Source organism: Cyprinus carpio, chromosome B6, assembly GCF_018340385.1.
Source record: "Cyprinus carpio isolate SPL01 chromosome B6, ASM1834038v1, whole genome shotgun sequence".
Taxonomy (NCBI): Eukaryota; Metazoa; Chordata; class Actinopteri; order Cypriniformes; family Cyprinidae; genus Cyprinus; species Cyprinus carpio.
Window position 1 is genome coordinate 26,867,972 of NC_056602.1, and position 24,306 is coordinate 26,892,277.

General features: G+C 35.3%; 1 protein-coding gene across 1 annotated transcript; it reads left to right on the top strand.

The window, feature by feature from the left end:
- The first annotated feature begins 5,015 nt into the window (after positions 1-5,015).
- Positions 5,016-24,125, top strand: LOC109083949 (sodium- and chloride-dependent GABA transporter 2-like). Its single transcript, XM_042726545.1, has 14 exons — positions 5,016-5,412; positions 7,262-7,396; positions 8,987-9,127; positions 9,251-9,338; positions 9,567-9,699; positions 10,455-10,589; positions 13,589-13,692; positions 15,291-15,415; positions 16,451-16,563; positions 17,548-17,685; positions 17,774-17,876; positions 18,103-18,203; positions 18,585-18,755; positions 21,371-24,125. Exons 1-14 carry the CDS (start codon positions 5,235-5,237, stop codon positions 21,533-21,535), a joined length of 1,830 nt encoding a protein of 609 aa, XP_042582479.1. The 5' UTR covers positions 5,016-5,234; the 3' UTR covers positions 21,536-24,125.
- Positions 24,126-24,306: the final 181 nt, after the last annotated feature.

Consider the following 24,306-nt stretch of genomic DNA (forward strand, 5'->3'; position numbering starts at 1 on the left):
CCCTCCCAATCAGCACATTCCGGTGCGCACAACGTGAAGTACTGGGCTCAATGACTACTGTGCTCCCTACTGACAGTACTGACCCTGGAGGCAAACGACCCCAAACAAGATGTTCGCTCCTTGGCTGGATTGTCACAGCTGACCTCAGTCTCAGAGTACCCACCCTATCAAGAATCGAATCACCCCTCCATCTCTCGATACAAGAAAGCATGCGTAAAAAAATTGGCCATTTTCAGATTGCACAATCGAGTCAGGTCTCTTTACCACTTTCCAAAATTGGTCCGTATGCTTCATCTGACTTATTAGAGGTTTCAAGACATTTGTGCCAAGTATGATCGGGTCCTTTTGACCCCTTACAATCAGAACTGGGACAATGAAACTGACCCCGTACACTTCAAGCTTCAGATTGCACACACCATCTGGAGTAGTTTGTTTGCCACCACAACCCACCAAGACAATATCTGAAGAGCTCAGGATATCCCGGTCCAGCACCCCAGCGTCTCCAAGTTGAGGAAGAACTTCCGCACTCAGAGTGGTCGCCATGGAGCCACTGTCCAACATCCCCCGAAGCTCAACTTTGTCCTGTAGTAACACACTTGCATAAAATAAACTGTTACTTTGATCAACTTGCATGCTGTTCTGAAAAATGACCGTTTTTGTTTTGCCAACACTCTCACAGAAGAAAGAATAAACAGACTCAAAATCATTCTCAGAGGAACTACACAGCCCCACTTCGCCCTCTGCCCGAAGGGAGCTGTCTAGTTTCCCTGAGATGCAACTCTGTCATGCTGACCGGAGCCCACCCTGGACGTTACTCTATGACTGTCGCAGTTGTAGCTCGCATGTCCAGCCGCAAAACACTTGAAACACAAATTGTACATTTTACAATGAGCAGTCGTGCTGTGCTCACCGCTTTGACACACTCTGCACTCTCGAATCTTATTGCCCGTTCGTTTAGGCCAGGGGCCTCGTACAGACTGAGTGTTGCACACTAACGTTTTTTCAAGCAAAGACAGGACTTTGTCCAATGCATTCTCGTCAGCTACGCCCCCACCCTGTTCAGACTTAGACGATGAGACAGGCACATCAACGTCTGGCTCTGAGACAACTGTGGTGAATTGTTTGACAGTGTGATTCGTCAACTTGCGTTCCCTTAACAACTCGTCAAGCTGCTCCTGCACCTCAGATGCATTCCATGACTGTACAGGCTTACTCTTGAAAAACGAAAGCTAACTCTTTGTCAGGGCAGTTACGAATTAACATAACGGCCACCTCTTTGCTCCTGTTATCCAGGGATCTCCCTTCCCATCTTAAACTTTGCTCTGCAACATCCGCTGCCTTGTTTAGTCTTATCCAAAAATCCCAAGCGCTCTCCCTGGGATATGGTCTCACAGAATAGAAGTCAGCTAAAGGAATACCTGAACTGCTCTGGTCCCAGAAGTGCTGCTTCAAAACAGAAAATACAGAATCAACAGTTGGAGTTGTAGAACCATTGCGCAGCCATACTCTCATTACATCTCTGGCCCGCCCCATAACTCTGTTCATTATCTCATCAACCATTTCAGACTCTGTCACATCAAGTTTGTTCAAATATACCCTCATCATGTCTTCCCATTCCAGGACTGAGTATTTGTCTGAACTATCTCCTCGAAAGTGTGGTGGTGCGGACACCTCAGCTCTCAGGATCAAGTTCATTTTTGACGCGTCAATGACAGTAGTATTTGAGGGGTCAGTCACATGACCACTGACACCTTCCTGTAACTTTCTAGCAGATGGATGGTTAGAAAAGTCAGGCCTCATCATACTCTCTCTAATTGATTGCCCAATCTCAATACCAATTTGTCTTATGAGGTTACTCATTTGACCAGACATTTCTGACTCTTGAGGAGCGAATTCATAGTTACTGGCTGCAGCGATTGGACTACCGCACATTTGAACTCTGTCATCGGGGGAAAGACCAATTCCTCTACCCCGACCTGTACTACAGTACTCAGGATCTCCAAACAGCTTTGCTCTGTCAGGCGTATTCAAAAGACTGCCCCGCCCCCTACCAGCTGTAAACGTGTTGTCCCACCCCAAACCACTTTGTTTAGCAGCCATTTCGCTCACACACATCAGAATACTGTCAAAACACAAAAATATTAACAAAACAAATAAATCAATTTAAGAGAAACAGTTTAAATTTAGAAAAGTGAAGGAAAAAAAAAAAAAAAATGACCTTAAAACTCATATAAAGCACGGTCCACTTTTTTTTTTCAAATCCTCCTGTCAAAAAGTCAATTGATGACGTGAAGTACCTTCATTTACAGTTCAGTCAGAACAAGTTAGGCGGCGACACTCCTCGATGATCCAGCACGCTGCTCACTCGATCCACCTTAGACACAAATCACCAGTTCAACAGTCTGTACTTCGCACACCTGCGTCTTCAGCGTTGAATTTCTGCAACACAGTACGTCAGCAGTCTCCTCCTAGACACGGTTCAATCTGTCAGACGTCCGAACTCCACCGAAGAAACAGCAACAGATGACAGAAGCACCTCCAGCCCCCCTCATCGGTAGTCACACACCCACGTCAGCAATCCCAGCGGTCGACAACGATCAACCAGTCGGCGGGTCACGGCACCAGTTTTGTAGCGGTTGTTCCTCTGCGTTGTGTTTTAGGGATGTTAAATAAAAGGATTGTCCACACAAAAGCTGGTTTTTAACTGATGAGGATTTACTTGTAGTGCCTGTGTAGTAAGTAAAACAAGCAAACAGACAGGCACTGTTATCTGCAACAGCTCTTAATTATGCCTCTCCTCTCTGATGGCATTGAAGCAAAGAGAAACATACACACACTTTACAACACACATAATATATAGAATATATATAATAATAGTATGAGTAATAAAAATAATAAACCTAAGTCATATAATATAATAATACATTCACAAACATGTCCTTCTTATATACCAATAATTCAAAACAGCATTATAGTGTTTCTTGCATACTATTTGACATACCTGTGTAGTAAAACAAGCAAACAGACAGGCACTGTTATCTGCAACAGCTCTTAATTATGCCTGTTAACCACAAAATACATGTTAAGTACCCCAGGCAATTAACCACAGATCACACAATGAATGCAATATACAATATATATAAAATATATCTCCTAAGTGTACAAAATACAAAATATATTAAAGACTAAAACATATATTTAATATTGTTTACAAAATATAATTATACATATACATCTTTTTAATTAAACATCTCGATCTATTATTTATCAATTTCTATTCATTTATATATATATATAAATATTCCTTAATTGCGATGTTAGCCGCATAGCCGCTAACATATGCTTCACACACGCAACGCACACACTTTGCCGCCATCTCACGCAATGCACTATTCACCAGTAAAGAGCACTCAAATGAACTACATTTACCAAGTTAATAACACAAACTAATGGTCAAATATAACATTACCCAGAATACTTTCTCGTATTGGCCACACAGACATGACATGAACACTTATAACACATTTTAACATTTAATGAACGGAGCTCATGAAAATCGTACCTCTCCTCTCTGATGGCCATTGAAGCAAAGAGGACGAACTTCCGATTGCGCTGCGTTTTTGAAACGCCTTACCTACGTATGACATCAGCCGACGTACATACTATATTCAATAAAAGCACGCAACATTTTCAAATAGGACCCGTGCTATGTAGTTGCTAAGGAGTCCTGAGTGTTTTTTGTGCTATTGACTAGATGTTGCTGTAGTTGCTAAGGAGTCCTGAGTGTTTTTGACATGTTGCTATGCAGTGGCAAAAGCATTTTAGATTAAGTGATTTGTTGCATGTTGCTATGCAGATGCTAGGGCACAGCTGTGTGGTTGCTAAGGAGTCCTGACTGTTTTTAGAATGTTGATATACAGTTGCAAAAGCATTCAAGTAAGTTTTTTTTGTGTGTGTGTGTGTTGATATGCAGTTGCTAGGACATTGCTATGTAGTTGCTAAAGAATTCTGAGTATTTTTAACATGTTGCCATGCAGTTGGTAGAACATTGTTGTGTGGTTGCTAAGGTATTATTAGTTTTTTTAACATATTGTTTTGCAGTTGCTAAGATGTTGCTAAGGATACCTGAATGTTATTTAACATGTTGCTATGCAGTTCTTTTTTAATTTTTTTAATTTTTAATCATTTTGCTAGAGCATTGGCATAGATATATATACGTAGATGCCTCATTAGCGACTGTTTCTATGGGCCGCTATACATAACCGTCCGCCATATTGTAACGGTCAACTTGACATCGTTCACCATAGTAATCACTAAATATTCGAAAGATGCCACTGGAGCCGTCGAATGGGGAATCTATATGTATATCTATTGAGCATTGCTATGTGGTTGCTAAGGAGTCCAGAGTGTTTTTAAACATGTTGCTATGCAGTTGCAAAATCATTCTGTGTGTTTTTATTTTGTTGCAATGCAGTTGCTAGGGCATTATAGTGTTCCAAGTGTTATTTAACATGGTGCTATGTGGTTGCAAAAGCAAGTGTTTGTGTGTGTGTGTGTGTTGCTATGCAGTTGCTAAGGTGCTCAGAGAGCATTTTTTTCATTGTATGTTTCTATGTGGTTGTTAGGGTATTTGGGGTACTGACCGGCGGTAACTAAGATGTTCCATGTGTTTTTTTAAGTTTAGTGAAGTACATCTGCCCTTTATATCGCTGTGAGTTTTTCACATGCTGTTTTTGCCACCTGTTTTGTAATAAATCATAACAGATCAGTTGTTGTGTGGCTTCTGAATGCAACGGTTACAAATGTCACGGCAAAACATGCAATAATATGACAGGAATTGAGTGGGTTCACTGCCTTCACACACAAACATACAGTCTTCTGCTGGTTTACAAGCTGCATTTATGAAAGGATCTGGTCTGAATGGGTGTGTCCAGGTTTCATATCTTTACGCTTTACGAGAAAAAAACAACAACAACAACATTCTGTTTCAATGTGAATGAAAACACATTTTTTCTCTAGCTGTCTTTTGATTGGGAGAACTTCATTTAAACGATTTAATTAAATTAATTACACAGTACATTGATTAATTAACCAAAATAACCACATAGAATTCATTGCATCATATTTTGTAATTAACTGCATTAAATAACTGAGTGAGTGCTACTATTGACCGAACAGCAGTCATCAGATTCATTTTTTGTTTTCAAACAGGAGAGAAAGAGATCACGACCAAGATGGACCCGTCTAATGGGCTGAACCGGCCGCTGGAGATCGTCCCGCACACGGAGGTGAAGATGAAGGACAGAGGACAGTGGAGCAACAAGCTGGAGTTCGTCCTGTCGGTGGCCGGAGAGATCATTGGGCTGGGAAACGTGTGGCGCTTCCCGTATCTCTGCTACAAGAACGGTGGAGGTGAGGAGATGCAGAAGTACCATGATACATGATACATGTCCAAAACATGTCCAAAAATCCATGTTATACCATGGTACAGCTCCTAAAAAACATGCTATTACAATAGTAAATCACAGTTTAACATAAAATTACCATGAACATGCCCTTAAACCTCAATTACAAAAATGCACCAAAAAGTACCATAGTGCTACCATGGTATTTTGGACATGTACCATGGTATTCTGGAACATGAATTGGTACATGAACTGGTACAATGGTATATATAAAAGTAACACTGTAATATAATTTGATGCTATTACTGTCCCATGATACCTGGCCCAAGAAAACATGGTATAATTGTAACATGCAAAAAATGAGCTTTACCATGTTACATATCAGAAAACAGGTCTAAAAAACCATGGCGTTACAATAGTACATGTTCTAAAAATCATGGTTCTATCATAGTACATGTCAAGAAACATGTTATTTACATAGTACATCAGTCCAGTGCTAGTGCAGATATTTTAGCTTGAGTCCCAGCACAGAGCAGACTCATTAACACACGACTAGTTAACGTCCCTGCGGGGGTGAGAGAGTTCGTTCAGTCACCTGACTGACAGACGTGAGCGGAGAGAGAATGCGGGACGTGTCTGGACACTTTCCCTCACAAGTTCCTTCAGATCCAGAGCTGGCTGGGATCAGGTTATTTAATGTAAAATAGTTTAGAGCAGGGGTTTCCAAACTATAGATGCCACAGATGCTAAATATGATCATCCTCATGCAAGGGACCCCCCATCCCGAAATTTTAAAAGCTATTATATATTTTCATATATAAAGACCCAATTAACACTGTGAAAGGTTTTAATTATAAATATGTGTAAAATATTTAAATTCTGTCATTAGATCATTGCATTTTTTCTACTCACCAAGTTATTGTTAGATTAGACAAGTTTTTATTTATTTTAGTACATATATTTATTTTAATAAATTTATTTATTTACTTTCATTCACTTATCAAATGTATTAATTTATTATTTATCATTTTTCTTTGTAATCAAATATTTTGTTTGATCTTGTTTTTCTGTGGTTGCATTACAACAGGAATTTTTTTTTTTTCTACTCACAATTGTACCGTTGATGTATTATTTATTTTAAACAATTTATTTATTTTAATCAGTTCATCAATGTATCATTCATTTAAATCAATTATTTATTTATATATTTTTATTAGTCAATTATTTTTAATTACACTTACGAATTAATTCATTTAAATTAGTTTAATTAGTTTTTTAATCAAATATATAAATTTAACTCTTTGTTTTAGTCCATTTTTATTTATTTTGATCTTATTTTAATGTAATCAAATTTATTTATTTATATAGTTAGTTTAATCTTATTTTTATTATTACATTTTTTCTCCAAACATTTCCACATACCCCCCCAGCACCCCCCTGCGGCCCCCATGGGGTCTCCGGACCCCTGTTTATAAACCCTTGGTTTAAAGGATTCAACTAGGCAGCGAAAGTTGAGGATTTAATAAGGATCAACACAGATACCGAATGTGTTTAGCGTTTGCCAGGTGTTTGTGAAACTGACCCATTGATCCAGCAATTGGCCTTATGAAAGCGTTACCAGTTCAGAAGGTGAAAGGTCACAGCTGTTGTTTGATCAACCCACAGCGTGTGTCCATACAGAGACGTTTGGGCCTTTGGAAACATTTCTTAGGTTTGCTGAAATCTGCAGCTTCTCAGATGTTTCTCCTGAGAAACAGACCTCAGTAATCTCACACATTTCTCCCCTAGAGCTTCAAACTGTGCTCTGGTTCTCCTTCAGGAGAAACTGTATGACTCACGTCTTTATCCTCTTCCAGGTGCATTTTTCATCCCTTACCTGATCTTCCTCTTCACCTGTGGTATTCCCGTGTTTTTCCTGGAGATTTCTCTGGGTCAGTTCACCAGCGAGGGAGGAATCACGTGCTGGAGGAAGATCAGCCCGCTGTTTGAAGGTGAAGCAAGATGTCGGTTCCCAAATCTTTAAATGTGTAGCATGAGAAACTGCAAACCACTTCAATATGACACGAGCAGTTTGTTTGTTATATAAATGCACAGGAACCAGAGGGTACAAAAATGATTTGTTCTTTAAAACAATAAATGCATAAATCCTTTTTTTTTTTTTACTGCTAGATACACTGATTTTTTTAAAGCTGTAAATTAAACAAAGATTGGCACATTTTACAAGAAAATACTATTTCAGTTTTTCTGCTTAGAAATATCATGTTTAATTCAGTGTTGCTATTATTATTTGTGATATAATAATAGAAATTGTGATTTTTGACCTGTTCCACTTCAGAAGTTCAGGTCTTTTCAATAAAAATTGTACAACAATATTGTTTTGACATAATATTTAATTAATATATATATTTAATTTATCTATAAAATAATCTGAATACCCCAAAATGTTATATTTGGCTGTTTTGTGCAGAAATCAGTGTTATTTAAATATTGTTTATATGCTTGTTTTCATTTTCAAATTTGAATACAATTTTAGTTATGCACTTTAATTTTTACTAGTTTCATTTTTACACTTTTTAATATTTCTATGTAGCTTTAATTTATTTGTATAATTTTCTCTTTTTTTTTTGGTACTTGTGATACTTAAACTTATTTATTTTGGTTAGTTGCCAAGGCAACATATCTAATTTTCATTTTTATTTAAGTTTTAAGATTAGTTAAAACGTTACAATTTTTCATCTAACATTTGTTATGGTATTTTAGTTTTACAGAATTTCCATTTTTTTTAAATCTTTTTTTTTTAGTTTACAAGAACAACAGATTTCTGTTCTATTTATAAATGAATGAATAAATAAATAAAATTGGTGGGTAATAATGCAGTGACCATCATTAGTTTCTACAGCCTGCTGGCGAAGTGAAATCTATGAGGTCCATCATTTTCAACCCTTTTTAAAACAAGCTATGTTGTTCTGACAGTAAGATTTAATTACGCCAGCTATATTGTTCGTAGATTTAAAACTGCTAAAGATAATCTGTACCCCAAAATGGGCTGTTTTGTGCAGAAAGGAAATCAGTGTTATTTACCTATTGTTTATATATGCTTGTTTTCATTTTTCAAATTTGAATACAATTTTAGTTATGCACTTTAATTTTTACTAGTTGGCAACATATCTAATCTTTTTAATATTTCTATGTAGTTTAATTTATTTGTATAATTTTCTCTTTTTTTTTTTGTACTTGTGTACTTAAACTTATTTCATTTAGTTGCCAAGGCAACATTTCTAATTTTCATTTTTATTTTAAGTTTTAAGATTAGTTAAAACGTTACAATTTTTCATCTAACATTTGTTATGGTATTTTAGTTTTACAGAATTTCCATTTTTTTTTAATCTTTTTTTTTTAGTTTACAAGAACAACAGATTTCTGTTCTATTTATAAATGAATGAATAAATAAATAAAATTGTGGTAATCATGAAGTGACATCATTTGGACCTTTTCTACAGCCTGATGGGAAGTGAAATCTATGATGTCATTCCATTTTCTCAGTTTTGACACAAGCTGTGTTGTTCTGTCTTTAACTGCAGGTATCGGTTACGCCACTCAGGTCATCGTGGCTCTGCTCAACTTCTACTATATAATAGTTCTGGCCTGGGGAATATTTTACCTGTCCTTCTCCTTCTCCTGGAACCTGCCGTGGGCCTCCTGCAACAACACCTGGAACACAGGTGAGCTTCACGTCAGTTCAGTCCACAAACCTGTAGCTTTATGTGCTCCTGCATTATCATTGGTGCATAAGGCTCATTAGTTTTTACTGTATATATAATCCAGGGATTCCTGTTGTTTTTTAGATGCCTGCGTGGAATTCCAAAGACGAAATGAATCCAATGACCAAAGTTACCTTGAAAACGCAACATCGCCTGTAATTGAGTTTTGGGAGTAAGTTTCACTATATCTTCCTGTCAGTTGTTGCTCGAAATAAACCTACGAGCTTCTTTAACTTTTAGTTCAAGATAAATACAGCATGAACCTCAATTGACTTCTCAAACCTGCTTTTCAGATAAAACCCTACGTTTATCCCACATTATCCTGAAAGTTCTCCAACTGACCACGTGCACGTGGTTTGAAGAAGGCTGCAGCTGATGTGTGATTTCTGTCTCTCTGTAGACGCAGAGTTTTGCGGATCTCGTCTGGGATTGAGGAGATAGGAACGCTGCACTGGGATCTGGTCCTCTGTCTGTTGCTGGCCTGGGTTCTCTGCTATTTCTGCATCTGGAAAGGCGTCAAATCCACCGGCAAGGTATCTGAGTTAAGATCTGATGGTTTCTTTCTAGTTTTAGTTCATTCAAATTATTCAGCAGATTCAAGTAGCACTTTCAAAAAGTGTTTAAAAAAATGCAACATTTTTGTTAACAAAATGACAAATTTGCATTTAGTAGAGATCATGCAAATGCTATAATAATTAATATAAATGAAAAAAATATAAATATTTTAATTAATAGGACAATATTTGTCTGAGATACAACTATTTGAAAATCTGGAATCTGAGGGTGCAAAAAAAAAAAAAAAATCGAAATATTGAGAAAATCATCTTTAAAGTTGTTCAAATGAAGTTCTTAGCAATGCATATTACTAATCAAAAATTAAGTTTTCATATATTTGGGAAAGGAAATTTAAGGAAATTTCTTTACTTAATATCCTAATGATGTTTAGCATAAAATTAAAATAGATAATTTTGACCCATACAATGTATTGTTGGCTATTGCTACAAATTTACCCCAGAGACTTTTGTGATCCAGGTAAATATGTTTAAATCATTTTTGTCTTTTTATATTTTATTATTTTTGAATAGATATTGTGTACATTTTTGTGTTTGTCTTTAGTCTTATCAAACAGAGTTGTTTAAAATAAAATAAAATATTTAAAATATGATTTTAATTAAAAAAAAAATATATATATAGTGTTAAATTTTGTGTACGTTTTATTTGCTGTCATGATAAATATCCAAACATGTGTTCTCCTTTAGCTTCACGCTGTTTTCCTGTCACTCAACAGGTGGTGTACTTCACTGCGACCTTCCCGTATGTGATGCTGTTGATTTTACTGATCAGAGGGGTCACGCTGCCCGGAGCGTCCCGTGGGATCCAGTTCTATCTTTATCCTGATTTGGGACGGTTAGCGGACCCGCAGGTATCATAATTAGCTTTTCATCTACTGCGGTTCTGACTTGAAAATTCTTCTTGTCATGACTGGAAAGGGACATTCTGAACTAGCAAAAATATGATTGGTTTTAGCCTACGATTTCATTTTGGTAATTCCTCTGGACACTAGCAAACTGTTTTCTCTTAAAAACGCTGTGTCTCAAGTCGAAAGGTCACGTGATTTGTCTACCCAGGTGCTTCAGTCGAGGCCCGGAGCAGGACACCCAGCAGGGAATCATTGTTTTCTGTACTTCTTTGATAGCGTCCATCTGTGCGTTTAACCTTTGATCCGACTTTCACATCTGTGTCACTAGAAGAGCCCACAAACCCACGTGATATCTGAGAACAGGCCACGGCACGGCCACCCAGATGCATCCCAGCATTCCTTAACATCAGCTTAAAACCTCTTCTTGTAAACCTCTGTCTAGCGATAAGAGCATTTCTGGTTGGATTTGAGAGACAGCATTGGTTGTGTTCGCATGGTTTCATCTGAGGAGTATTAAAGTGAGGCCAATTAGAAAACAAATCTAATGGGTTTACATGAACAGCTAGTCAAAGTTTGCCATTTTTGGTTGGATTTGAGAGAGAACATTAGTTATGTTGACGTTATTCGATCTTAGCAGTATAAAAATAAGGTCAATTTAATAAAATCACCCATTAACATAACATCGTCTTATGGTTTAGGCAAACAGGCGAAGTTTGGTATTTTTGGTTAGATTTGAGAAATGGCATTGGTTGTGTTGATGTTGTTTCATCTTAGAAGTATAAAAATGAGGCCAATTCTACTAAATCTTATGGGTTTACATGAGAAGCTGGACCAAGTTTGGTTATTTTTGGTTGTTTTTTAGAGATGACATTGAATTTGTTCACAATATTTTATCTTAGAAGTATAAAAATGAGGCCAATTCAACAAAATCATATGGGTTTACATGAGAAGCTGGACCAAGTTTGGTTATTTTTGGTTGTTTTTGAGAGATGACATTGAATTTGTTCACAATATTTTATCTTATTTGACATGAAGTATAAAAATGAGGCCAATTCTACTAAATCATATGGTTTTACATGAGAAGCTGGACCAAGTTTGGTTTTTTTTTTTTTTTGGTTGTTTTTTAGAGGTGACATTGAATTTGTTCTCACAATATTTTATCTAGAATAAAAAAAATGACAACAATTCTTTAAAACCTAATGGGTTTACATGAGAAGCTGGACCAAGTTTGGTTGTTTTTGAGAGGTTACATTGAATTTGTTCACAATATTTTATCTTAGAAGTATAAAAATGAGGCCAATTCTATTAAATCTTATGGGTTTACATGAGAAGCTGGACCAAGTTTGGTTATTTTTGGTTGTTTTTGAGAGATTACATTGAATTTGTTCACAATATTTTATCTTATAGAAGTATAAAAATGAGGCCAATTCTACTAAATCTTTAGGGTTTACAAAGTTAAGCATTTTTGGTTGGATTTGACAGATGGCTTTGGTTGGGTTGACGTTGATTTATCTTTGAGTATAAAAATGAGGCCAATTCAACAAAATCATATGGGTTTTGCAAACAGCCAGGCCAAGTTCGGCAATTAAGATTGGATTTAACAGAAATCATTGGCTATGGTGACTTTTTCATCTCAGAAGTATAAAACTGAGGCCTGCTCAACAAAATCTTATGGGTTTAAGCAAACAGGTAGACATTTAGCATTTTTGGCTGTATTTCAGAGATAACATTGGCTGTTTTGACTTTTCAAGTGTATAAATGATGCCAATTCAAAAAAATATAATGGGTTTAAGCGAACAGCTAGACAAAGTTTGTCACTTTTGGTTGTATTTAAGAAATAGCATTGGTTGTGTTGATGTCATTTCATCTCAGAAGTTCAACAGAATATTGTAGGTTTATGTGAACAGCCATATAAAGTCTGTGAAATCAAATTGATCTAAGGCTCCAAAAACTTGAACATCATGGGTCAGATTCTTTAAAACCAATGTGAATCGACATTCATAACTCATTTTAATTCTGCAAAGGTTGATTTTGACATCTTTTGGTCTTTGATGGGTAAAAATTAAGCCACAATTCATGAACCCTTCAGCAAGAAAAGTAAATGGTCAGTCAAAGTTAGTCAAATCAGTGATCTAAGGTTTGAAAAATGTAAGCATCATGGGTCAAATCTCACGTCTTGCTCGGACATCAGTGGTGTTTTTAGCACAGTTCTAGACCTCAGGTGATAAATGTGAGGTTTTAAGGGAAGCGTGAGGAATTTTCCCAATGGAAAAACACAGTTTCTTCTTCATGTAGTCCTGACTACAGAAATGAAGCTATCGAACACATGATTTTCACTTGCTAGAAGACAAAACGGTGAAGGACCCAAGCATTCTCTAGAGACCAATCACTCCTTTGAGCAATAAGCAGTAGTTTTTATAGGACAGAGGTCCTGTACAGCATAATTGTGTCACGTTTTAGCATTTTTGTGCCATAAACACTTTAATACAACCACATCATCCATGACAGCACATGATCAACCTGACTGTCCGCATGTTTTTCCCCAGATCATGTCTAAACCCGTTTCAGGCATTTAAGACTAATAAACAAGAGGTTACACAAGCTCTAGGAATCCTACGACAGCTCTAGTCTTTCATCTCATCCATTCAAGCTTATTACTTGAATCCAAATTAGTTAGTAAAAGCTGCTAAAGATGTCACAGGTAATTTCCTTCACTCAATATTTGGCACGTTCTGCTGTAGTGTACGATGTGTTTGTGATATTTGATGTCTGGTTAGTGGAGGTTAATAAAACAGCTAATAAAACAAATGAAAATGAAACGATATCATATGAATCCAAAAAAGCTATAGAGCACAAATGTGATTTTAAACAACTTTTAAAAACCATAAGAAATGGATGAATTAGAAAGGAAATGTATTTTCTCTATTTATTTGACTGCACATCAGTATATTGCAGCTGTGAGGGTATTTTAAAAGCCAAAACGTCTCATTTTCTGGTTTCAGGTGTGGATGGACGCAGGCACGCAGATCTTTTTCTCGTATGCCATATGTTTAGGTTGCCTCACTGCACTCGGAAGCTACAATAAATACAACAACAACTGCTACAGGTGAGAAAATGGTCAAAAAATGTCAACGTCCATGAGACATACTGTGAAATGTGCCTTTACACATTTTTAAACAGTCTTGGCATCAGACACTTAATAATAGCAATCCGATGCATATCAAATGTGACCTTGGACTGCAAAACCAGTCATAAGGGTAAATTTTTCATAATTGAGATTTATACATCATACATCTATACAAGCTGAATACGTAAGGTTTCCATTGATGTATGGTTTATCAGGAGGACAATATTTGTCCGAGATACAACTATTTGAAAATCTAAAAAAATCTAAATACTGAGAAAATCATCTTTAAAGTTGTCCAAATGAAGTTCTTAGCAATGCATATTACTAATCAAATATTAAGTTTTGATATATTTACAGTAGGAAATTTACAAAATATCTTCATGGAACATGATCTTTACTTAATATCCTAATGATTTTTGGCATAAAAGAAAAATCAATAATTCTGACCCTTACAATGTATTTTTGGCTATTGCTACAAATATACCCCAGAGACTTAAGACTGCTTTTGTGCTCCAGGGTCATAAATATACTCTTGCAGTTGTGGCCTTATGGTTAGAGAGTCAGACTTGTAACCCAAAGGTTGCAGGTTCGAGTCTCAGTACTGGCATGGATTTAGGTGGGAAAGTCCACCTCCACCGAATGCAGAGCACAAATTCTGAGTATGCATTAACAGACATGGTCATCACATCTCTCACTTTCTCTTGAGGAGTGAGTTTTGTATGTTTGATTTAGGAATGGAAATCATTCAGAATTCTGGTTCCTTAATGACTCCATTAATGAATTTTTTAGTGCTTTTACGGAATAAATATTTGGGAAAAAAACAAATGCATTTCTACTGGCAAATAGTAAGATTATTTTTTAATAATTATCTCTTATTTTGCTTATTTACTACAATAATGAGTCAATATAAACAGTTTTTGAGTCTTTTTAGAGGTGGCATAAATGCAATCCAATTATTGTCCTTAAGTATATACAGTTTTAAACAACTAAATAAAAACATGCATTCATTAATATTTATAAGATACCACAAAAAAAAAAAAAAAAAAAAAAACGTGTGTGAATCAATGTGTATATTTGACTGTAAGTAACAAGGGTTCACTAACTGCACTGATTTAAATCTCTAGATTGGTGAGAACTGTGTTTGATTCACAAAAAAGATTTGACTCTTTAGAATCATTTGGTTCCAATATCTTCCTTTTTTTCTCTTCTTCTTCAGAACTGGTTCTGAATAAGAGCCCATTTTTGGTACTGTAGAAATACGTTTATTTTTTTTCACAAGTCCCTCATCAGACCGTGTGTTATGACAGAATGAGGGAAGGAAAGAAAGGAAACTTGTTTTTCTCCTTGTTTCTCGTTGCTCCTCTGAATTTCATTATATTGCCACATGCCATTGTTTTCTATTAGACTAAACAGCTGAGATTCTCATTTTCCAACGAGTAAGTACATAAAGTGCTAAACTTGAGATTCATCAGGACCATGTGGGTTCACCCTTTGAAATCCAATCACTTCAAATTGCTTTCATCTTTGCAGGCACTTTTCATAACATGAGCTTTTTCTTTGTGTTTGTCTGTTTTTAGGGATTCTTTGGCCCTGTGTTTCCTGAACAGTGGAACCAGCTTCGTTGCTGGTTTTGCCATCTTCTCGATTCTCGGCTTCATGTCTTATGAACAGAACGTCCCAATTTCAGAAGTGGCTGAGTCTGGTGGGTGCAGCTTTACCAATCACCAAATTTCATAAAGTAACCAACATATATAAAAAATAAAATAAAAATTATATTATACACTTGCAAGTTTAATATTTTACATACATTTTTTTTAATTTAATTAAATTTAAATAATTTTATACAATTTTATAAAATATTAAATTATGTGTTCATGTGTGTATATATATAACACACACACATAAACACATGATGTAATATTTTTATTACATTAAATCAATTTGATAATTTAATTATTTTATATAAATGTTTTTACTTACGTATAGCCTATACATGTATACATTGCAATTTTGTGTTCATATATATATATATATATTTATATATTAGTGCTGTCAAATGATTAATCACAGTTAAGTTTTTATTTACATAATATATGTGTGTGTACTGTGTATTTTTATTATGTATATATAAATACACACACATAATATATTTTGAAAATATTTACATGTATATTCATAAAATTTATATTATGTGTGTGTATATATATATATATATTAATCTATAAATGTAACATTTTTCTTAAATATACATGCATGTGTGTGTATTTACAGTATATATAAATAATACATATACACAGTATACACACATTTATTATGTAAATAAAAACTTTTATTTTGGATGCGATTAATTGTTTGACAGCACTAATATATCACACACACATACATAATATATATATATATATATATATATATATATATATATACATATATTGTACTAATATATATAAACACAGTGTATCTCTGTCTGTCCCAGTGCACACATTTGTCTGGGGTCAAGTTTGTTTGTAAATGACCCAATTTTTCTATTAATATGTCATGGTCTGTTTAATCAGTTTTGTTCTCTAAATGACAGAGGGTTTATGTTTTTTTGGGCTCCATATGATGCATATTTTCTTTCAACCAAACATATTAAAGAGAATTTGTAAAAAAAAAAAAAAAAAAAATTATGGCACACATTTTCTAGTTTTTTCACATTTTCTAACGCTGCTATTGTGTTTTCCTGCATGGTCTCTTTCAGGTCCTGGTTTGGCGTTCATTGCCTATCCGCGGGCAGTGTCCATGATGCCCATCTCTCCGCTGTGGGCCTGTTTCTTTTTCATCATGATTGTACTGCTGGGGCTGGACAGCCAGGTATGAATCTAAACAGTTTTTTGTGCTTCATAGTTCATTTACAGGGCCCTATGATTTCCATGATATTGTTCTACTGTATAACATTGCCAAATTCTGTGACATTCAAAGACATTATAACAGAAATATACTTCTGAGTGTACTAATGGTAAAGAACTATTAAGCAATATCACATTTATTCTTCACTGTTTTAATTTCAACAATGAACATCAGGTTTGCAGCACTCTGTTTATCAAAAATAAAAGCTATTCTTATATACAAATGTATATTTAATTACATTAATTTTTTTTAAATATATTATAAAAATATTTTATGCCTTAATTTCATTACAAATATAATAATTTATAAGTTAATTTGATAAGTTTTTATTTAATCATAAATCCAGAAAAATTAAAACAGACAATACAGAATTTCTGAAAGAAATGTAATTAAAATATTAGTGTTAACGTATTCAGTTGATTAGACATGCTTTTTGATTACTAAAATTTAATTAAACCATTAAAACGGAACAAGGAAAACTTAAAATGGAAATCAGAATTTGGGGAAAATAAAACTGAATTTGGGGGAAAACAGATTTAATAGGGCTCTAAAAATTAAATTTCTGTTAAACTTTTAATAAATTGTTGTTAAAATTGTATAGGTTTTATGACTTAAATTAATGATTTTTTATGTTGTTGTTGTCGTTGCTAAAATGACATTTAACATTTAAAATGCAATCCTAAACAATTAAAACACAAAAGAAGAAGAAGAAAAAGTAACGCAACAAAATAAAATGGAATAAAATTTTGGGACAAAATAAAACAGAAAACATAGGGCCCTACATTTCAACATTTTATTCTGTGCATGATCCTGAATCACGATTTGAAAATGTTTGCATACAGTGTAATATTAAGCCCCAAACTGACAAATAATTACTCAAGTGGCTAGTAAAAATCAGTAAGGCAGAAGAGACACAGAGTTTCGATGTGGTTTGTTCATCTGCTCTAGTTCGTGTGTGTGGAGAGTCTGGTCACGGCTATGGTGGACATGTACCCCACCTTCTTCCGGCAGAAGAACCGCAGAGAGCTGCTCATCCTCGCCGTGGCCGTCGTCTCCTTCCTCGTGGGTCTCATTATGCTCACAGAGGTACTGGACCAACTCATCTGACTCATTTTATCAACTGATTTCTATAATTGCCAGATTTATAAATGGTCTCTGTCTGTCTGTCTGTCAGGGTGGAATGTATGTCTTCCAGCTGTTTGATTACTACGCAGCCAGTGGGATGTGTTTGCTATTCGTAGCTATTTTTGAGACCATCTGCATCGCTTGGATATACGGTGAGACTCCTGTTATAGTGCCATGCTGTTTAGATCCTGTGCATTTGATTCAGGAAGCAAGAAAATGCCAGTTTTAAAAACTGTTTTAAATTAAATTACATAAATGCTAAAATATTTAATTGCAAAGCCAGCTAATTAGGTTTTGAAACACTACCGATCTGTTATCGGTCACATGTTTTTTTGTTTTTTTTTTGTAATTTCCTTGCTTTTCTTTGTTGCTTCTCAGGTGCTAATCGGTTTTATGACAATATTGAGGACATGATTGGTTACCGTCCTGGGCCGTATATTAAATACTGCTGGCTCTTCTTCACCCCAGCCACATGTTTTGTGAGTCATTTACCTTCTACATCTTATTTACCTTCAAAAATGAGTAACTTAAAGGATTTTTGTAACCTTAAATAACTAATAACTTCCAAGTAATTTTTTTAACCTCTTTAGATTCTCCTATAAGTTTGATTGAATCAATTTTTATAAATAATTTTTAAACGCCACAGAACTTAGAGCAACTTTTCTGAGGTCAATTTAAAGATGCATTAAGTACCAAGTTCTTGGTCTTTATAGTGACATCTACTGGTGTGGATGCATCACGATGCAACAGCAAAAGACTAGTTGCTGATGCATTTGTAGAAAGTTTCTAAAGATTTAAATTCACTTTAGTTTTACGATCAACCGCTCTAATCTGATTTCCTCCGCTGCTTGTCTTAACAGGGTACGTTTGCGTTCTCCCTGATCAAATACACTCCTCTGAAGTATAATAATGAGTATGTGTACCCGTGGTGGGGTTACGCTCTCGGCTGGCTGCTGGCGCTCTCCTCTATGGTTTGCATCCCGCTGTGGGTTGTTTCTAAACTGAGCATGGCCAAAGGTTCACTGAAAGAGGTGAGTCGGACGAAACAAAAGAAATAGCATGCTTAAACAGCAAACTGCTCTTATCATTTCTGCAGTATTTAGCTTGTATAACATGTGCAGTATGATTTACAATTTGATTACACTGGCAAAAGTTACACAGAATTATCTAAAAAATACACACACATAACTATATATATATATATATATATATATATATATATATATATATATATATATATATATTTTTTTTTTTTTTTTTATTATTATATATATATGTATGTGTATATAATAATATTTTTAAATATGTATATTTAAATATTTATAGCTAAAATATTATTATTATATTTTATATTAAATATTAATATTATTTAATTAAATATATATATATTATTTTCCATAATGTAATGATAAAAATTTAACTTATGTATATATACACACATGTCCTTCTCAAAAAATTAGCATATTGTGAAAAAGTTCATTATTTTCCATAATGTAATGATAAAAATTTAACTTTCATATATTTAAGATTCATTGCACACCAACTGAAATATTTCAGGTCTTTTATTGTTTTAATATTGATGATTTTGGCATACAGCTCATGAAAACCCAAAATTCCTATCTCAAAAAATTAGCATATCATGAAAAGGTTCTCTAAACGAGCTATTAACCTAATCATCTGAATCAACTAATTAACTCTAAACACCTGCAAAAGATTCCTGAGGCTTTTAAAAACTCCCAGCCTGGTTCATTACTCAAAACCGCAATCATGGGTAAGAAGTCCAGAAGGCCATCATTGACACCCTCAAGTGAGAGGGTAAGACACAGAAAGAAATTTCTGAACGAATAGGCTGTTCCCAGAGTGCTGTATCAAGGCACCTCAGTGGGAAGTCTGTGGGAAGGAAAAAGTGTGGCAAAAAACGCTGCACAACGAGAAGAGGTGACCCGACCCTGAGGAAGATTGTGGAGAAGACCGATTCCAGACCTTGGGGGACCTGCGGAAGCAGTGGACTGAGTCTGGAGTAAGAACATCCAGAGCCACCGTGCACAGGCGTGTGCTTTTGAACCAGAAACAGCGGCAGAAGCGCCTGACCTGGGCTACAGAGAAGCAGCACTCGACTGTTGCTCAGTGGTCCAAAGTACTTTTTTCGGATGAAAGCAAATTTTGCATGTCATTCGGGAATCAAGGTGCCAGAGTCTGGAGGAAGACTGGGGAGAAGGAAATGCCAAAATGCCTGAAGTCCAGTGTCAAGTACCCACAGTCAGTGATGGTCTGGGGTGCCATGTCAGCTGCTGGTGTTGGTCCACTGTGTTTTATCAAGGGCAGGGGTCAATGCAGCTAGCTATCAGGAGATTTTGGAGCACTTCATGCTTCCATCTGCTGAAAAGCTTTATGGAGCTGAAGATTTCGTTTTTCAGCACGACCTGGCACCTGCTCACAGTGCCAAAACCACTGGTAAATGGTTTACTGACCATGGTATTACTGTGCTCAATTGGCCTGCCAACTCAACTAAACTTAACACAATAAAGAACCAACACTATATATTAAATAGAAAGTTGAGAGATGCAAGACCCAACACTCTGGATGAGCTTAAGGCCGCTATCGAAGCATCCTGGGCCTCCATAACACCTCAGCAGTGCCACAGGCTGATTGCCTCCATGCCACGCCGCATTGAAGCAGTCATTTCTGCAAAAGGATTCCCGACCAAGTATTGAGTGCATAACTGAACATAATTATTTGAAGGTTGACTTTTTTTGTATTAAAAACACTTTTCTTTTATTGGTCGGATGAAATATGCTAATTTTTTGAGAAGGACCTGTATATTAGTGCTGTCAAACAATTAATCATGATTAATCGCATCCAAAATAAACGTTTTTGTTTACATTATATATGTATGTGTGCTGTGTCTATTATGTATATATAAATACACACACATGCATGTATATATTTCAGAAAAATATGTTATGTTTATATATTATATTTAATTTATAATATAAATTCTATAAATATAAATATAGATGTAAATATTTTCAAAATATATACATAAATAAATATAAATTAAATAAATATAAATAAATATATATATATACATACACATAATAAATATACACAGTACACACACTTATATTATGCAAACAAAAACTTTTATTTCGTATGCGATTAATCGTTTGACAGCACTAATATACAGTGGGTACGGAAAGTATTCAGACCCCCTTAAATTTTTCACCCAAATTCAGACCCTTTGCTGTGACACTCATACATTTAACTCAGGTGCTGTCCATTTCTTCTGATCATCCTTGAGATGGTTCTACACCTTCATTTGAGTCCAGCTGTGTTTGATTATACTGAGTGGACTTGATTAGGAAAGACACACACCTGTCTATATAAGACCTTACAGCTCACAGTGCATGTCAGAGCAAATGAGAATCATGAGGTCAAAGGAACTGCCTGAAGAGCTGAGACAGAATTGTGGCAAGGCACAGATCTGGCCAAGGTTACAAAATATGGTTGTGTATATGGTTGTGTACTATTGTACATATTTTAACAAATGCATAGAGGAAAAAAAATGCATACTATGCAAAAATATGCAAACTTAGCATTGGCTAAGTAGTATGTTATCCCAAACCTCTCTGCTTTTTCTCCTCAGCGTTTTCACGAGCTCATCAGGCCCTCACCGGACCTCCCCAAAACCAGACTGGAGCAGGAGAAACTTCAGGCCATCTTTGCAGCCGACGGCGACACTCTTCGCCAGCGAGGCGGTCCGACCAAAGACGGGTACTTCCCTGTCAGCGAGAAGGAGTCGCACTGTTAGCCCCGCCATCCCGTGATGGACCACTGTATGTTTCCCCGAGGGTGGTGCTTCTAAACCTTCCCATGATACCTCACACAGTACTGGCAGCCAAATAAGCATTACGACAGACATGCCAGGGTGACGCTCCACCTCTCCTCGGCCTGTCTGAGAGCGGATTTGAAGAGCTCAATGCTTCTTCTCATTGACCAGAGCACACAAAAACACAGTTTGTGTCAATATTACAGACAGCAGAATGTCACAATGCATGAGAGAAAGCTTAGGGTTAGCTAGCGTTACTTCTAAGTGTAGACCCATGCACAGTCACTGGATACGCATTATAGGCAAGACTCTACAGGCAAAACATTTTTCATGCACTGGTCAATTCTGAGATTTTGGACTATCTGGCTTTCCACAATATGTTTCTGATTAATAGAAAGAAATACACTTTGATGTTTTTTATTACACTTTATCTATTTGCATCTGAGGATTTAAATTACAATACATATTTTAAAGGCCATTTTCTCAAAAAGAGATTTTTCTCCACTTACAGTAAGTAGTACATACTTACGTAGTTTTATCCATATTTATATTCTGATGGTTTGTTCATTCGGTACAACATTTTATTCCTAAAACATGGTGAAATTAATATTTTTTTTTTCTGTCTGTTGACAGTATTTTCTGCTTGAAGGAGTGATAAAAAGAGAAGGAAAAATCCCCTCTGTATTATGGGGACCTGACTGTATGTATTTGATTCATGCGGGGTGTCTGGCCTTAAATTAAATACGCTCTTTGTGTAGATTTTGTGTTACCTTGTGCTTCTAGGATATAAAATTCTGCTCTCAGTAATATTGACACAAACGTTGAACTTCTGCGGTCTAAACATGGCCAAATATGAGCGTTACCGGTAGCTTCAGAAAGGTTGACGCGAAGCAGGAAGAGTCTCTGTGATACACCCAAAGCCTCTTGGATCTTAAAATGATGGAGTGAAGGGTTGGCTCTGCATAAGCTGTACTCTGAAGTATTATTTTTTTCATCATTTTTTCACCCTCACATCATTCCAAACCTGTATTACTTTAGCTTTATGTCTTCCGTGGAACGTAAAGACACCCCTGGTCAGTGTTTTTATTGTAAGCAAAAGTGCAGTTTGGAGCTCTTATCTTAGTTTATCTTAGTTTCAGGCTGTAAGCAGGTCTTGAACATTGGGTTGAACCTTTTTTTTGTTTTGTTTTTAACTGGAGAGATGCTGTTACAAATTATTTAAAGGGATTAAAGATTTGAAGGGAATAACAAGTAATAAAGACAGTAGTAAAAGAACAAACCTATCGTAAGTAATCATTTGAACTATTTCCAAATAATTACCATAGCTGTATGTTAAAACATTTACTCTTAATCTTATGCCTAATTTGACTAAGTTATGTTAAATGGTTTTGTTAAAAACCAGCATCTTGTGCACCGAGCCCATTATGAAGTAGTCTGTTTTATGAATTATCTAAAATGAATAGGCTTTTTTTCAATTCAAAACGGCCGACTTTGAACAGAAACTCGAATATTGTGCATGATTGCTGAATTTTACTTGTATTTCTATCATTAAACAGTTGTCACATATTAAATGTTTGCGGCCGTATATCTTACCTCCAGCTCGTCGACCGTTAAAATGAAGCGCTGCGTGGGAATTCATAAGCCCCGCCTTCTTTGATTTGATTGGCCATCGCAAACATTTTGACATTGACGAGCGCGCTTAGACCACTGAAGCGGATAATCCTAATATATAAATTAATTAAATTTAATTTACTTTACTTTTTTTTTTTTTGCTCTGATTCCATGTAAAAAATAAAAATAAAAATAAAAAAACTCAAACGAGTTTGGAATGATATGAGTCATCAAATAATAATTTTCCTACATTTTTTAATTTTTATTTTATTTAGATTAGAACGCCATCAAAGTTGATGTTGCAAATAGAAACGAGTGTTTTTAGGACAGTTTCAGGTCAAACAATCAATGCATCTGCTTTTTTATTATTTTTTTTTTATTTTTATTTTTTTTTAAGTGTCCATGTGGATGTGCATCATAAATACAGCAAAGCCTGGGGTTTAATACTCAGAACTATCTTGCATAAGTTATAAATGCCTATGAAGGTTTAAGACTATAGCCTACAGATCTGATAGTACTGTTTTGAGGTGATGTGAAACAATTTACAGTGTTACACAGGGTCATACATCATTTTTGTGCACTTGTATAAGAATATTTTAGGATATAAATCATTGTATCTCATGATTTTGTATCTTTTTTGTGGAACTTTATTAAAGCAGCGTACGATTGTCTTGTAGAATTTACTGTTTAACAAATGTGATAAATGTATGAAATCTTAACATCTGCACAAATCAGTCAGATTGCATATTGAGGACCAATCAGATGTATTTCTTTTTGCTTGTTTTCACTGTTTCATGATGTATATGAAGTGTTGGACGTGTCCTGTGAAAGCAGACCACCAGCAGTCTTTGTGTATATAACCTGTACAGAACAGTTTGGGTTTTACAACTTTGTAAATTAAGCCAGATATGCTGTATTACTCATGTACAATACATCAATAAAAAGAAGCAACTATTATGCACATGTTCGAGAAATCTATTGTAATTGGAGACAAACATATTAAACTTTTTTTTCTTTTTCACATGCATTTGCACACAAGAAACAAAAGCTGTCTAAAGAGCATAATATAGACAGGTTAAATATGATAAAATATCATGATAACTTAAGTAGGCCTAAATAATGTATGTCATAATAATTTGCTG